This window comes from Artemia franciscana, chromosome 16 (assembly GCF_032884065.1).
Source record: "Artemia franciscana chromosome 16, ASM3288406v1, whole genome shotgun sequence".
NCBI lineage: Eukaryota > Metazoa > Arthropoda > Branchiopoda > Anostraca > Artemiidae > Artemia > Artemia franciscana.
In genome coordinates this window covers 16,759,563-16,777,735 of record NC_088878.1, presented here as the reverse complement: position 1 = coordinate 16,777,735, position 18,173 = coordinate 16,759,563, and the positions used below count along the sequence as shown (strand labels likewise).

Sequence of the window (18,173 nt, the reverse complement as noted above, 5' to 3'; positions counted from 1 at the left end):
ATTTACAAGGGTGTGTCCCAGGGCATTACCCCCCAATGTCAAAACAACTTTAGAATTTCCTTTGGCTTTCCCCTTTTTCATCCACCCAATCCCCCAAAAAATGTCAGTTACTGGATGTAACCTTCTCAAGCATTTTAAAATGGGATTGCTACAATGATACTTTAAAACATGCAGAAACTTTATTTTTCCTAACTAAACTCCTCAAAAATGTTTATTTCCTAGGTTATATTGCTTTTTTCCTGTGATTTACCCTCCTTATTCTAGAGTACATCTGCCCTGATTGGTATCCAGTCATCTCGTAAGAATTGTTGGACAGATCAGAGCCAGTCACCAAAAAAATGCCTAAGAACTATCTTCAATGAGGGTAAAGTCTCTTATAGCCTACTACCCTTCTTTGGAGAGCTAACCTTGTCACCTTTAAGAAGAGGAAAATTTCCTTGCGTTTTGCCGACACTACCCTACACCATGACCGTGACCTACCCTATACCATTCTCTGAATTCCCTTTCCCTCAATTCCCTTCTCTCAAGTGAATTTTTCTTTCTTCAGCCTTACCTCCTTTGTTCTACTTTAACAAAAATCCTCATAAAAATAAAAATTTGCCACTGAAAGACACAGAAGAAAGATCATCCTATAAACTGTGGATACATTATGTAAGTGAATGTCCAACCCCTCCCCCCTTCATCTTTACCTTCCAATTAGATCTTCTTTGTATAGTCTTTATTTTTAATAAACTCTGTTTTGTATTTTTCAGTCACAAAACTAAATTGCCCTTGTGTTTTTTTTTTTTGTTTATTCCCTTTCAATTCTACAACTAATTGTTTCCAGCTCTGTTTTATTTGTTTTATTTTTCTTTTTACTGAGTCTATTGACTCTAAAGCACAAATTTGGTCCATCTGGGCTTGTAATGGTTGCTTTTCAAAAAATAAGTATTATTTCTCTCTCAACCCCCTTTTTCCCTTATAAAACCTGCATGCAAACAATTGGCAGTTTGTACTATCGACAGCCCTTGCTCAAGGGGCTCTAATGGTCATGCCATTCCTAAAGACATATTTATTGGACCTTTCTACTATTTTAAATAAAATACCCATCTCGAATTTTATCAGATGTCTTGCAGGCTTACATAGGGGCCAAATATCAAAATAGGATATGGGAGGCTAGTTGGCTGCCCTTCATAACATTTGAAACTTGAAAAGAGCACTAGAACTTTTGATTTTCAACCAAATGAGCAATTTATTATATTTTCTACAACCACACCTTCCATATAAAGAGACTGGGCAAAAAATTATATATTGCAGAGAAAGGCTATGGCTATTTCTTAGGCAGCACTCTAATAGTGCCTTTGACCTTATTTCTGTGCTATGCCAAAATATTACTGTTTTTGGCATTCAAAAATTAGTTTTATGCAATATTGGGCTAGGCCCTAGAGACTTCACTAATAAAATCTACTTTTGGGTAGTTTAATCTTAGATGGTATGATTGTGGAGAATGAATCCCATTCAGAACTTAGCCCTAAAATAACAAGACATATCATTTACAACCCAAAACTTTCTAAATATAATGGTTTTTACCAAACGAACTGCATCCCAGTCCTTCCGCTGGGGCCAAATATGACCCTAAACTGTACAATGCAGTGCCTTTTTGCCAGTTACATTATTTTTTGTGCTATTTCTCATCAATAGCTGGTTCATAATAAAAAATAATACTAATTTGAAAAAAAAAGAATCAGCAAAGTTTAGTATTTTGTCTATGGCTCTATCTGACCTTATTAAGGAGGGGTAGGATGAGAATGCAATTGGCATGGTAATGACAACAATATTTGGAGACAGTGTAAAATAGGAATTGAATGACATAACTCTTTTTTAAGTGATGTTTGTTCAGAAGTGGCCAACCACCAAACTGATCCCAAAAAGAAATATAGTATCATGCCTTGACATCCTTCTTGTCTATGGGCTCTTCTAAAGGAAAGACTACAACAATGAAATTTCTAATCCAATATATGCAAAAAATGTTTCAATCAAACATATTATCTGAATTTTGTCTAACTTCATTAATGCTTTCTCAACATTTATTTGTTTTATTTTTAAAATAATGTTTTCTATTCTTCATATTTTTGTGTCTATCCATATTTAAAACTTTTGCAATAAAATAGAACTATTTGTTACAAAGGTTTACAATTACCCATCTTGAATATTCTAGAATCTAAAGAAGGTTTTTGTTTTGTTACATGTTAAGTTAGGCTATATAAACACAATTATTGGTAAGAGGAAGGTGGGGTTTTATTTTTATGTAAATTAGTTACCTGTTAGATTTTCAAAGTAATTTAAATATGAGAAAAAATTAGAAAGCAATAAGCATTTCAACAATATTTAAAAAAAAAAATACTGAATCCCAGGATATCCACATAACATAAATTTTCTGCATACTGTAAAGTGATTATAGCCTTTCTTTTAGAATAATCCATAGACAAAAATGATACCAGGAGCTAGGGCACAATCAAAAATTGCAGTAATTATTATCCTTGGGGAAAGTAGCATACTAAAAAGAGAATCTAATGGTAGGACTATACCTTTTTTGGTACCACTTTAGTGGTTATGAGCAAGGCTTTAATTCAGCTGATAGAAGAGCTTTAGCAAAGGTCCTATCCTTCAGAGAAATTAAATAAAAAAACAAGTTTTTTTTTAACAGGAAGTAAGGAGCAACATTAAAACTTAAAACAAACAAAAATTACTTTGTATATAAAAGGGCTGCTTCCTCATCAACGCCCACTCTTTACGCTAAAGTTTTTTACTGTTTTAAAAAGTAGAAAAAAGAGAAAGAGTCAATAAGACAAAGTTAGTTTTTTACTGTTTTAAAAAGTAGAATTAAGAGAAAGTCAAACTTTAGCGTAAAGAGCGGGGTGTTTATGAGGAAGCAGCCCTTTCATATACAAAGTAATTTCTGTTCGTTTTAAGTTTTAATGTTGCTCCTTACTTCCTGTTAAAAAAACTTGTTTTTTATTTAATTTCTGAACGTTTTTGAATCAATGCATGTTTTGATTTTGGCTCTCCACAGAGGAATAATTAAAACAAAATTTGCATATTTTTTTTTTGGCTAAGAGGCTTTCTCATAATTTTGAGAAAAAATAGCAGCAGAGGAAGCCTAGTTGCCCTCTGATTTTTTGGTTACTTAAAAAGGCAACTAGAACTTTAATTTTTTACAAATCTGTTTATTAGTAAAAGATATATGCAACTTATAAATTAGCTTACATAAAGAAATTTTGTATTCTCATGTTTTTATTACACATATGAGGGGGTTTGCCCCCTCGTCAGTACCTTGCTCTTTACACTAAAGCTTAAATTTTGTCCCAATTCATTAAGAATGACCCCTGAATCACAAAAGCCATAGAATAAATAGTTGAAATTACTAAAAATACTTTAGCATAAAGAGCGAGGTATTAGGTGGAGATGAGCCCCTCATATGGGTAATAAATTCTGTTTGTTTTAAGTTTTGATGCTTCTCCTTACTTTCAGTTGAAAAAAAACTTTTTCATATTTATTTTTTCATTGTTTTTTTTTTAAATAATACTAGTAAATCCTGCAATCCCTTCATGGAAATTTTCTTCCCCTGTGACAAATTCCTTGATGAAAAGCTCCCCCAGCATGTCCCACTCTTCTCAACCCCTTCCCCCAACCAAAAAATCCTCTTGAAACCACCTGTACCCTTCCCAATAACCATTACTATATGTAAGCACTGGTCAAAGTTTGTAACTTGTTGCCCCTCCCATGGGGACTGTGGGGGAGTAAGTTGTCCCCAAAGACATAGGTATAAGGTTTTTTGACTATGCTGAATAAAATGGCTATCTCAGAATCTTGTTCCGTTGACTTTGGGAAAATAATTAGCATGGAAGGGGGCCTAGGTGCCCTCCAATTTTTTGGTCACTGAAAAAGGGCACTAGAACTTTTCATTTCCGTTAAAATGAGCCCTCTTGCAATGCTCTTGGACAACTGGGTCAATATGATTACCCCTGGGGAAAAAAACAAACAAACAAATAAACACAAATCAGTGATCTGCCTTCTGACAAAAAATATAAAATTCCACGTTTGTGTAGATAGGAGCTTGAAACTTCTACAGTAGGGTTCTCTGATATGCTGAATCTGATGGTGTGATTTTGGTTAAGATTCTTTGACTTTTAGGGGGTGTTTCACCCTAATTAGGATGTAGGAGGAGCATGTGGAGTTGTGATGGCATTGGGCAGCTTGGTGCTGCAGTGAGCTGTAGTAGTTTAGTGGTTGAACACTCCTAAAGAAAGCATGCCAATAAGATAAAACTATTACCATTAGATTCCTAACTTTATGCATTTTCCAAATATCATAGCCATTTTTCTGGCAGTGCACCCCATCCTCCCTGATACAGCCCTAGGATAAAAACAAAATTCAAAGAATAAAATCCTTGCTTTGCAATATGGGGGATGTTTCTATTAATCATATTGTCATGTTTTTTTCCAGCATTATTCATATTTTGAAAACATTTCAAATCATGGTAAAATTCTAGATGAGAGCTTTTGTTTATCTTGGAAAGTAGTTGAAGAAGCTGAAAAAACTCAAGAATGAACCCAGAGCAGCAATGATCCTCTTCCTCCCCAAAGGGTGCTGGTCTTTGACAATCTTTACATTGTAGAACTAACACCTTGAGAAACAGATAATGCTTAAATAAAACACAAGGAAACTTTTTGAGCCTTTGACTTTTGCTCAATCCTGATTTTAGAATGTTTGGAAGATTAGAAAATACATTCCATAAAGTTAGGGGAAATGCCTTGATATGGCTTAAAATCTTAGGTATAATCTGATATTCTGCTTAAATAAAGTGCTAGAAAATTATTTTTCAGCTTCACAACTTTGCTCAATACCTAATTATAAGATTTCAAAGATCTGCAAATACATCTCCTACATTTGGGAAATAACATAGGTAGGCTATGGCTTGACATCTCCTCAAATAACAGGAATTGCATTTTTAAAACTAAAACCAGAGAAAAGAAAACTTAGAATTAAAGTATGATGTTTTTTATAAAAATCTCCATAAAAATAAACTGTCAAGTAGGCAAATTGCTAAGACTTAGAAATTGGAAGAGGGTTAACAGTTAACAGCGGGAAGAGTGGCTTAGTAATGTGATATATTTTTCGAAAAAAAAATTACCTTTGATCCACAGGAGGGCAAACTTGATAGAAATTTTCTTGCTCCATCCTTATGACGTTGAATATTTTTTGAGACGCAAAAATACTAACTAATCCTCTGTTTACCAGTTGTCAAGGGAACCATGTCTCTCTTTTTTAAATTCTCCCCGTGTTCTTTTACTTGTCCGATTAGCGTTTTATGAGACGCACATGACGTCAGAAGTAACTCGGATTACCCCTCGAACACTCAGGATTACTTGTCCGTGGGCTTGCACATTCTATCCCCGAAAAGAAAAGATTATTGAGGACAAGTGACGTCAATGTTACATATTTTTTTTTAAATGGATAAACATGTGAAATAATTAAGTCTAGAGACATTGTCAGTATTAAGTAATAACTGGAAAAGCAAATTATTGAATGTGAATTTTAGAGACTTCAAAGTTATCCAATTCAATCGTCACAAAGTTGAAAAAGACGGACTAGAGTTTTAGTGTGGAAGGAGATTAAATATTTTTAATTTGGAAAGACTTAAAGAATATATTTGCAAGAAGAGGAAAGTGAACAATAATGGAGCCATCAGGGGCTCCAGTCAAAATCCCCTATGGCTACCAAAATATGCAAGGACTAACAACAGTACCTGTAATTAACCAGTACGGGCAAATGTTTATACCAATCCAACCTTCTAATAGCCCTAATAACATGTGCTTGCCTACTGTATCATCCTATGTACCAATGGTACGCACGCAAAATAGATACAGCCCACTACTTGGTCAGGAGTACCCACCCTTACCAAAAAGCAGAGAAGCATATAGTGAACAGGAAATAGTCATGTTTGATTGTGTTAACCCTTATGTTGTAGAAGGTGTGAACACTGAAATAGACAACAAATTAGCTACAAAAAGAAGAGCTACAGATACTAAGTGTCAACAACCTCAATCGAAAAAGTATAATGTAGTGAATAAGGATGGACTCTCATCCTAGGTTCCAAAAGATGGAAAGAAAGGGATAAATATGGAGCCAAACCAGAGACAGTGGGTGTCAACAAAATTAAATATTAATAAAGAATTTGATATACCAGAAGAAGAACTTTTCAAGATTGGAATGGTCATTGAAGTAAAGGAGGAAGAGGAATCAAACAGATTCCCAGAAGATTTCAGACTTTCAAAGTGCATGAAAGAATTATTAAAAGAAAACAAAGTTTGAGTTTGAAGTTTTTGCCCAAAGAAGGAAAATGGTTATTTTTGTAAAAAATGAGGTGGCAGCTGAGAAAATTTTGAAGCAAAGTCAAATGTGTGGTTTGGCAATAGAAGCCAAAAGAAGAGATAAGACAGTAAGAGGGATAATTAAGGGAATACCCTTTGATGTTTCAGAGGATGATGTTTTAGATAGTTTACATAGCCCAATTACAATAATTGGGGCCAAAAGGCAAAAAAGATTTAACAGAGAGACTAGGAAAATGGAAGACAGTCTAGCAATATTGATAACATTTGAAAATAATTTCCTTCCTCCAGTGGTCTGGTTGGGGGGGAGGAGGCGGATTGTGCATGAATATAAGAGACAATTGCTACAATGTCATAAGTGCCAAAGATATGGACATGTAAAGAAATATTGCCTAGCAAAAGAAGAAATTTGCCTACGATGTGCTGGAAAGCATGCATCTGGACTGTGTCAAATGAAGAACAATAACCTACAAAATAAAACATCATTATACAAATGTATCAATTGTAATGGTAACCATCCATCAACTTCAATGCAATGTATTGTCAGGCAAAGGAATACTGAGATTCTAAAAGTTGCATAAAGACATCAAATGAGTTTTAGAAGAGCCGAAATAGTTTATAGGTCATATGCTGAAGTGACTAACAAACAGGCATATAAAGAACAAGCAAAAATCAACGTGCCTTTTAGGGATAATGAAAATAGTCAGATGCAGCAAAGAATAGTGAGTAATACTATAAATAAGATTGTGATTGGTCTAGTGTTGTCACCAGGAATTTTAAGCATAGAGAACCTGCCTATCAGAGAAAAAGTTGATAAACTCTGTAGTTTTATTGAAAGTTTGGGAATCATGCAAATGAATAGCAGCCGTATTTTGAATCAGTCCATAAATAAATGACTATTAAATCAAACATAACAATTATGTCTTGGAATGCAAGATCATTGTTTAAAGTGAATAAGGATCTAGTACTAGACTTTTGCATTAAGAATAATATAGACGTTTTTTGCATTTAAGAGACTTATCTGAAACCATATATAAATCCATCATTCAGAGATTATAAAATAGTGAGATTAGAGAGATGGAATAAAGAGAGAGTTGGAGTGATTATTGGAATTAATAAGGAAATCAATTATACCCCAATTTATTTGCCAATGCAGGAGGATTACCAAATGGAAGTTGTTGGATGTAAACTATATCTTAAAAATAAAGTAAAGCTTAACATATTCAATATTTATATACCAGAAGGTAACCTACTCTTAAGTGATCGTGGTCTAGAAAAAATTATAGATACAGTGCCTGGAGGGGAGAAACTATTGATTATAGGAGATTTAAATGCGCACAACGGTCTTTGGTGTGGAAATGATAATAGAAATGGAAAAACAATCATTGAATCGTTAATGAAAAACTCTGATATTCGCCTGCTTACCCCAAAGGATTTACCAACTAGAATCAATAGCAGAACAGGAAGATCAGTGACCATAGACTTGACCATAGGGTCAGCCTCACTAGCATCAAAAGTACCAATAACAAGTGATAATTAATCTACCCTATATAGTGATCATTTTCCCATTTTGGTAGAGACTTCTCAAGATAATAGTATATACGCAAATTATGAAGAATCTAGTAAAGTTAATTTAAAGAAGATTAATTGGGAAGCTTTTAAGAATAAATTACAAGAGACAGACGTTCAGTCACGAGTGAACTGTTATGAAGATGTCAATGGGAAAATAGAGACATTTCAAAATTCACTCCTAGAAATAGCACAAGAACTGGCTCCAAAAAGTGAAAGAGCTCCTAGTCACCGCAAACTGAGTGTTTGGTGGAACAATGAATGTACAATTGCAAAGAAACAGTTATTAGAAGCAAGAAGAAGGTACAGGCAGCTCCCAAACTTTTGAAAACTTTCTAATGTGTCAAAGACGATATGCAGCCTTTAGGCGCCAAACATTGGAAGCAAAGAAAAGTTCGTATCGAGAATTTCTGGAGAAGTTAGATTTTAGACAACCTGCAAGTAGAGTTTTTAAAACGGTGAAAAAACTGATTTCAGGGAATAAAGAAGATAATGGTAACCCACCCTTGATTGTTAATGGAGAGGAGATAGTAGAAGAACAAGAGAAAGCGAATAAAGCACTAGATTTTGTAGAGTCAGTGATTGGAAGACCAGACGAATTTAATGATAAGGAACCACTTACATCTGCTAAGGTAATGAGACTCTCTAAAATAGAAAATGATATAGATTATAATAGACATTTTACAGTAGAGGAGATAAACAAAGTGATTCAAAAGTTACCATTAACAGCACCAGGCTTAGATATGATTTACCCGCAGTATATCAAACATTTAAGTGACAAATGGATAAAGACATTGTTAGAAATCATTAACAAGGCCTGGGAAGATGGAAAATTTCCGAAAAAATGGAAGGACGGGGTAGTGACTATGATTCCTAAACAAGGCAAAGATAATTCAAAAATTGAAAACTTAAGGATGATTACTCTACTACCTGTTTTAGGAAAAGTCTATGAAAGAATGGTTAAGGAGAGGCTTACATGGAAAGTGGAAAAAACTAACACTTTGAAAGATGTTCAATGTGGTTTTAGAAAAAACAGATCTACTATCTGTAGAATACGGAGGAATAATTTATATGGCAGCGTCAAAGTCGTTGTTAAAGGAGCTGGAAACTATTCAATACAGCGCTTTAAGGACAGCTTTTGGAGCAAGAAAGACAACTCCACGGAGTTTTCTCGAATCAGAGACTTTTGATAGTATGATTCATCGAAATATATTAGAAGGAGTGATTGCAACAAATGTTAGAGGACGTTTACTACGATTTTCTTATGATTATCTACAAGAACGAGAAGTGACAGTAAAAGTGGGCAAAGCATACTCGGAAAGAAAGGTACTGAGAAAACGCGGTGTTCCACAAGGCTCCTCATTGGGGTCTGATTACTACAACATAAGTGAATTTGATATACCACTGAACACAGGAGAGGATAGAGCTACAATTTTCGCTGATGATAATGGAATGTGGATAGTGTGTGATAGTATTGAGGAGGGGCAAAGGGTGGCCCAGGAGAAAATAAAATTAGTGGAAATGTGGGCCAAGGTAAATTGTGTGCAGTTTTGGTCCATAAAACAAAAGCAATGGTAATCACGCGAAGGAAAAAATATTCGACTCCTCTCCTTTTTCTAAATGGGGAGCAAATTGAAATCGTGAATGAATCCAAATGGCTTGGAATTACAATTGATAGAAATATGGCGTTTAAATTTCATATAAGACAGTTAAAGAGAGCATGTGCCAAAAGATTAAGAGCGTGTCCGAAAGCTCAAGTATGCAGAATTAATCTCGCATCCGTCTGGAATTCTTCAAAGAATTCTCAGTCCGGACTAGAATTTCATCTGTAATTATCGCAGGGTTATGACGTCAAAAACCCCACGAGAAAATTCTACGAAATTGCAGCATTTATCTGAGGTTTTTCAGAAGAAACTAAAGAAAGATAGTGGTGATCCATATCTAAGGGTGTGTTCCAGCTGACGGTTTTTCAGTAACTGCAGTTACTGCGCGGTAACTGCCCATTTCTAACTGCAGTAGAGCCAGTGGGAACGGCACAGTAAGCTGACTAGCAGTAGCGTCATTTTCGAATTAAATGCACGTGTTTAAATTTAAGGGACAGTTTAATGCTGATTAGTATAATTTTTTTATTCCTTCTGTTTCAGAGCATTTAGAGAGGTTCTAAGCCAACCATGGGCATTTGGCTGTCACAAATGATTTTGCTCAAATGAGCTGGTGAAAAATAAATAGATCATATACTTTTTCTCTTTTTTTATTATTTCAAGACTAGAATATCACAAAACTAAGCATTCAAATAGCTTGATTGTATCTTAAGCATATACAATCCCTGATGGAGTTTTGTTGATACCTGTCTTAAATTGATTTGTCTAAATAAAATGGACCTATAGCATCTACAGGATAGTAGTGGGACAACTATACCAAGTTTTTTTTTTCAATATTCTACTTTTTTTAAGTAATTATTGTTCTCTGGTCAAATTTGTGTTCCTTGCTAAGTGGTAGGCTCTCTGGGCTGGAATGCTTTGTCCAAGGGGTACAGGTTTAATTCCTGGCATTGTCAGTTAATTTTGTTTTGGATAGGGGTTGGTGATATGACTAACCTCAGCTAGAATTGGCCAAACTTTAAATGAGTACAGATGGAAATCTAGGGACAGTAAGAAGGAAGGGCATGCAAGAGCATAGGCTGGCTGGTCCCTAGCTTCCTATTGCACTACCTGGCTAAAGGACCACCAGGTCCTTTACTGGCCTACTGACTTAGCCATAGAAACTTCCTTTCAAACCCATTAAATATAAGTAAAAATGAAGAATATCAGTATGATGGTCCTTCTATTTCCCTGAAATATGGATGTATGGACAAGAGTGTGGGTCATGAGAGATAGCTTGTGAATGTAATTGGGGTGAATGTTCTGCTAGATTAAAAAAATTTATGACTGTTGCTCAGGTTGGCAACTGAACACAGAAGTATAATTTTGTTTTTCTTTGTGACTATCATGCTTATTTAATGTTCAGTATTTTAAAGTTAATCTTCTTTAATTTGTCTTTAATTGCCATGGCCCTAGGGCTTAAATACAATAAAACCTACTTATATGCATTGATTTTCTTTAAATAGATAGTAGCTCTATGTTTCCTAGCTTCAGTAAATTTAAATGTAATTGTGAGACCAGGGATTACAAAGTAGGTGAAAACTTGCAAATGAACCTCTGGTATCAATAAAAATTTGTAAGAAATGGATATCAATTTAAAGATTAAAAAAACTGTTAGAAAACAAAGAAGACAAATGAATAAACAAAAGTACCCCTTTACAACCATTTAATGAATTGTCACAAATATAGGTCACCCTTAAGATTGAAAGGAACAAAGCTTCAATTATGAATCCATTTTCCTTTAAACAGACTGAAGGGGCAAACCTCCAAGCTTTGACAAATTCAATCTCACTTTTGGGCATTCTCACCTTTCCTTTTCAAAGGAAACTTTCTTTGGATGTTTCCCATCCAATTAAAAACAACACAGACAGAATCAGGTACAAGTGACCTTCTACTTAGCCTACATACCAAAGGGAAAAGCATGCATTTCTATACTATAATTTACCTCCAACCTGCCTAATGTGCAAATATATAGCCAAAATTATGTAGTTCCAATGTATTCTGTCACCTGTTACCTTTTCCCCCATTCTTGCTTTGTTACAGTTGCTTCAATTAACAGGGAGTTAAAGGTTGAGGGATAGATTGGCAGAATCAATGGGAAACATGTAACTTCAGCTATATATATTTTTGAAGGTCATCAAAGATCGGGGCCCTGTAGAGCAAGAATGAGTAGAGATGTGTACTTTGAAATACCTTCCCAGGACATACTTTAGCCTGTAGACCCATCCCTGAAAGTTTCATTTTCCTAACCTAACCCCTTTCAGTGATAGCAAGAAGTCAATAAATTAGAATTTTACTGGATAAAATTACCATCCGTTGGAATAGACTCTGAATAGTCTACCCTAGCCTACTTCTTCAATAGGATTAAAGACAGTCTCAGAATAATGATTTGGCAGCCCATAAATCCTCAACTTATCTGTAATACTTCACCTAGGCCTGTTTACAGAGCCTAAAAGGAGTTAATGCTTAAAATGCTACCATGTGGCAATTTAATGGAGCCTCAATGTTATCTTGAAGAAGTCAATCCTTAGAATGATTCCAAATGGCAATTTAAGGTAATAATTATGCTTGGATATGCCAGAAAACATGGAAATCTTTAAATTAAATGATAAGTTTTTCATTGATTTAACCTACTTGCTAATAGTCTACTACTCAGGGTGTCCTTTAATGTTGATCCCAAAATATGGTGATTTACTAACCTGGCTCAGATTCCTCTTTCTTTTGCAAAATCACTGTCCCACCTTCTTCCAAGCAAATAACTTGATATTCCATTACTTCATTCTTGTCCATATTTATTTTTTGTTGAATGAGATTTTTGTTGAAGAAGGTGAATTATGTACTTACTGCGCTAACCATTCTTTTGAGCACGGTAAGAAAATCACTTACTGCGGTTACTGCCGCTATTCTCGTTCCCAGTAAAACTATTCTCGTTCCCAGTGGGTTGGGCAGTAACCATTTTCCCGCTAGGAACGGAAATAGTAACCATTCGGTTACTACAGTAAGTCCCTGGAACACACCCTAAAGCACAAGGAAGACCAGAGCATAAAAAGAAAGGTCTGTTTCCAGAGAGATTTCAAATTCCAAAAATGTGTGATAAAAAAAACTTCAAATGTAAGTGGCTATCTGAGTTTTAAAAAAATTATTTTTGATCAGCAGCTTTTAGATGATTATCATTAAGGATGTAGATCTTCACCTTGTTCATTGATCATAGAGCTTTAATTGTATGATAACTGTTAAATACAATGATCATTGACTTCTTGTTCTGTTATTCTTGAAGCAAAAAAATTAAGTGGTTTTAAACAAAGAGAAAACACAGAATTTTTCATGCCCTACTAAAAGATTATCTCTAAGTAGAGTGATAGCTGATCAGCTGTTTTTTGATAGTTGTATAATAGTGATTGTATAAGAGTGATTGTTAATATTCTAGTTGAGTGACTTCTTGTTATCTCAGAAAGGGGTAAGATTACAAAACTGAAATTTTCAGGGGTGGATCTACAGTCTAAAATATATCCTGGGAAGGAATTCTAGAGTTCTCAACTCCTTCTCCCTCTAGAGAGCCCCAAAGTTCGCCTACATGACACATTTGACGAGTTTAATAGGTTTGTCAAAATTGAAAATTAAACAAAACAACATTTTATCTTAAGTTTTAGTTATCAGCTGCCTTTTCTCTGCCTTTAGTTCTGAAAATACAATTCCTTTTATGAGTAGAAATCTGATCCATATCAATGTATTTTTTTTTTCAAAATTTAGGAAATGCATTGGCATATCTTTAAAACCTTATAAATTTTGGTTGAGCAAAGTTGTGAAGCTGAAAACAATTTTGTTGTTCTTCATTCAACAGCAGAATTATTTTGCCAGATTTCACTTTTATAACACATATTTTGAGAGTCATCAAAGGTCAGGGCCCTCTAGAGGGAGAAGGAGTAGAGGTAGGTACTTCAAAGTACCTTCCCAGGACATACTTTAACCTGTAGATGCATCCCTGAAAGTTTCATTTTCCTAACATAACCCCTTTCTGAGATAGCAAGAAGTCAATCAACTAGAATTTTACCAAATGATTTTCTTTCAAATAAAATTGATCTACCCTAAATAGGGTGATAATCCTGTCTTCAAGCAATCATCACATTAAAGCTGCAAACCCATTGTTAACATCACAATGCAAATAAGCTGAAATAGTAGTATAATTGACTAAGTATCAGTGCAGGATTAGCATTTTAACCATGGTCTGGCTCCTTTAGAATTATGATTGAGTAACCTGATGTGAGCTACCTCTTTTAATCAGGATAGGGCTTTAAACTAATTTCCCAGGGATCAAAAATATGGTAGCTTTTCCTTTAACTACATATCTTTAACTATATTGTGTATCAGACACACATTTATTTTTAAGCTTTTTGATCTAAAGGATTGTTTTTTTAAACTTGGTCAACTATCAGAGACAGCACCTTACTTATTCTTGAAATTATACTAAAGAAATCTGATAAATTCTAGTAGGATCCAATTTGGTGATATTTTGCTATGTATATTTATTCCATGTTTCATTTAAATTTGATACTCCTTTCACTAACTTCAGCAAATCAACAACAGATTCTACTTTTTGTGTATAGAACCCCCTTTTCTTCCCTGTTTGACCTAATGTCAATGAAAAAAACTTTAAAAGCCTTAGTCTTTTTGACATAGGGTCATAGTCTCAGAATCTCAATCAAACAGATGGATGGACAAATAGATATTGCAATGTCTGTGTTATCTATAGTTAACACATTTGATCCCAGAAAAGATTCAACAAATTTTATCATTGTCACATCAAATTTAACATGCTGATGAACCTGATATTTGCCTTGTAGTGTACCTTTTCAAATACTGTTTATCAAAAATAAAAAGTCTTTTATTTTTGCTGTTTAAGATGTTTATGATTTTACAGAATGTTATATTTGAGTGTGGGTGTGTGCTAGGATTAACAATGCTTATGACAGCAAAGGTCCTTCCATTTGTGGCTCCACAGAGTATTGAATCCCTGAACTCCTGAGTCAACTGTCATATTTGAGATATGTGACAAAATGTATTTGATTTTTTTGGCTCCTAAAGGTGTGGTTGAAAATAGTCAGAGCTTTGGGGTGTGAATCCCCTTATTTGTCCTGTTGGAAGGAGGCTAGTACTGTACTTGTAATTTTCATAGTTTCTTGTTAATCTTATAATCTGAATTTTCTGGTTTCTTTACCACTTCAATGGTATTCTATGAACCTGTTCTTGTTCTTTGTAATATGCCTTTACTATATTTGGGATATACCTGTAGGCTTCTCTTTGATACTCTACAACAGCATCCTTATTTGGATCAGGTTGCATGTAGCTTTTTCTAAATGTTGTCAAGTCTCTTAAGTCACTTATACCTGATGCTTTCCCTACTGTTTTTAGTTGGTCAAAAAAAAGACCAAAGAAAGTTCCCATTGATAAGAGCCCAAAAGTGAGACTGAATTTGGCAAAGCTTGGAGGTTTGCCCCTTCAGTCTGTTGAAAGAAAACAGACTCATAATTGAAGCTTTGTTCATTTCAATCTTAAGAGTGACCTACATTTGTGACAATTCATTAAATGGTTGCAAAGGGATACTTTTTTTTATTTATTTGTCTTGTTTGAATTCTAAATGATTGTTTTTTCAAATTGATATACATTCCTTACAAATTAATTAGTTGCACCACAGTTCCATTTGCAAGTTTTTACCTACTTTGTAACCCTTGGTCTCAAAATTGCATATAAATTTATTGAAGCTAGGGAACATAGAACTCCTGTCTGTTTGAAGAAAATGGATGGATGTAAGTTGGTTTAATTACACTTAAGTCCTAGGGCCATTGCAATAAAACAAAACAACAAAGATTAACTATAAAATACTTGACATTACTTAAGTATAGCAGTCACAAAGAAAGACCATTCACAAAATTTTACTTTTGTGCTCAGTTGCCAACCTGAGCAATTGCCCTAAATTTTTAAAACCTGCAAAACATTCACCAGCCATCTCTCATGACCCATACTCTTGTCTATACATCAACAGTTCATTGAAAAGGAACAACTACCCTACTGCTATTTCTTCATTTGTACTTATGTTTAATATGTTTAAAAGAAAGCTTATATGGCTAAGTCAGTAGGCCAGTAAAGGACCAGGTGTTCCTTTAGCCAGGAAGTACAATAGGAAGCTAGGGGCCAGCCATCCTATGCTTTTGCATGCCCTTTCTGCTTACTGCTCCACATTTCTTTAGGTAACCTTTTAAAGTTGGGCCAATTCTAGCTGAGCTAACAGAGTCACATCACTGATCCCGGTCCAAAACCAAATAAACAGGTAATGCCAGGAATTAAACCTGTGCCCTTTGGACAAAGGATTCTCAAGCTAGAGAGCCAGCCACATAGAAAGGAACACAAATGTGACCACAGAAAATGGTTTGAAAAAAGGAAATATTGAAAAAAAAACTCAAGTCATAGTTGCTGCCCATAAACAATATGCATTTTATTTAGACAAATTAAATTTAAGACTGGTATCAATGAAACTCCATCAGGAATTGTATTTACTTAAGATACAATAAGCAATATGAAAGCTTAGTTTTGTGATAATCTAGTCTTGAAATAATACAAAATAAGGAACATTATATTTTCTATTTGTTTTCCACAAGCTCCTTTGAGACTGCAATATGCCCATGGTGCACTTATAATCTCTCTAAAATGCTTTAAACAGAAGTAATTGTAAAGATGATTGTTCTGATCAGTAAGAAAAATATTAACATAGCTCTCTAAAGTTGGCACATTTTAAGTGTTCTACTTGTTTTCCACAAGCTCATTTGAGACTGCAATATGCCCATGGTGCACTTTTAATCTTTCTAAAATGCTTTAAACAGAAGGAATTGTAAAGACAATTGTTCTGATCTGCAAGAAAAATATTAACATAACTCTCTAAACTTGGCACTTTTTAAGACAACTTTTTATCAAAGCAAATGCAAAACAAAAGAATTCAGCTAAAAGTTGGTAAAATATATGACAAAGCTAATTGGTCTAAATAATCAAGGCCTATGAACACAACTGCCTTCTAATCTCAATTCTTTGTGATTCTGATTCTTAGCAGCAGCTTGGTAATGAAAAATCTCACTTCTATTAGCCTACTAGATATGGTCTAGATGGTCCTGGAGACATTTACATCTTATTTTCTCTAGAGATATATTTAGTGCATAAGTGGATATGCACTATGTTACAAATCTAATGATCACCCTATTTGCATGACCACTAGATTTCAAGGGCCAGAGAAAATTCAATCCTTGAATCTAGTGATGACCGTTGATCTTGATTGTCATCATAAGAAAGTCATGGGCCTTACTTATTGTTAGGCATAGGCCTACCAAAGACTATGGTGAATGCTAGATATACCCAGTGTCTGACCTAAGCTATCCAAAATCAAAGTCTTGACAATTGTGCATGCATTAACTGTAAGAGAAAAAAATGCTCCTCCATCAGACAGAGCAAAAGAATGTCCAGTACTTTAATTTGCAGTAATAGCAAAGTGATTAGGAGCTACATGGAAGTTGTTTTCAATCTGATGGTTGATTTCTGTTTCTTCCCCTACTACTGAAGTTGCTGTTGAGTAAGGATTTGAGCTTCAAAGAACAAATGACGAAAACAGCTTTCGGACTGAGTATTTAGAATTAACCCTGCATCTGGATGCAGCATTCTTTGTGAAATAAGCTTTCGGACACGGTCAATATAGGCTATTTTACATGTGAAAAATGTTGTTATTCTCGTAGTTATTCGTGCCGTTTCAAGTGACACGTGGCCAGATAAGTATTTGTTGCTATCTTTTAGGGGTTAAACCCCTATAAGTGAAAATCCCATTGGACAAGTAAAAGAACACGGGTCTATCTTTCTTGCAGTGTTACCACTTATCTTGAAACGGTCTGCAAAATTTGGCGATTTTCTGTAGACAACTTTCAAAATTCGGCAGAATTTTGGTAGGACGTTTTTGCTATTTTTTGAGCTTTTAGAAGTTTCTGAGTAATTTGCAATTAAAGTACTACATTTTAGAAGCTTAAGAGCAGATATACAAGAACCAGATGGGACTATAGAAAGGAAGGTAGGATTTCGATTATCAGTTTTCAAGTTGAATCAGTTTCTAAAAGAACTTTAAAAGTAGCTAGAAGATAAAAAAAGGTAAAGAAATGTACTTAATTTTAAGATTATGAAATGTCATATTTTGTGGTGATTGGCTGCTCACGATGATGATGTACTTATATGAACGTTTCATCAGCTACCAGAGCTCAGTGACGAAGAATAATGCACATTTGATGATCTTTCTGATAACTATGGTGGCGTGACTGTGATAATAAGGGAGTTGTATTACTGATTCAACATTCTAAATGAAACAAGTCGAATGACCTCTTTAGAGACCTCAGTCTGTCAAAAGAAGCTTAAAAATGACTTGGATCTAGATTGTACAAAAAATTTACTGGAGCAAGAAACCCAAAAAATGAATGCCGTGAAAGGAAAAAGGATTACCTTTTTTCTATCAAGAACACAATTTTAGTATTCTGTGACGATATTAAACTTTTTCTTAGAAAAAAAACTATAT

The 18,173-nt window shown here is 34.5% G+C and overlaps 1 protein-coding gene across 1 annotated transcript in view; it reads right to left on the bottom strand.

The window, feature by feature from the left end:
- Positions 1 to 5,337, bottom strand: part of LOC136037143 (dynein light chain Tctex-type protein 2B-like) — a 46,315-nt gene extending 40,978 nt beyond the window's left edge. The window contains exon 1 of the mRNA XM_065719647.1: positions 5,174 to 5,337. Coding sequence (XP_065575719.1) covers positions 5,174 to 5,220 — 47 coding nt within the window. The 5' untranslated portion in view covers positions 5,221 to 5,337. The remainder of the gene's footprint in view (positions 1 to 5,173) is intronic.
- Positions 5,338 to 18,173: the final 12,836 nt, after the last annotated feature.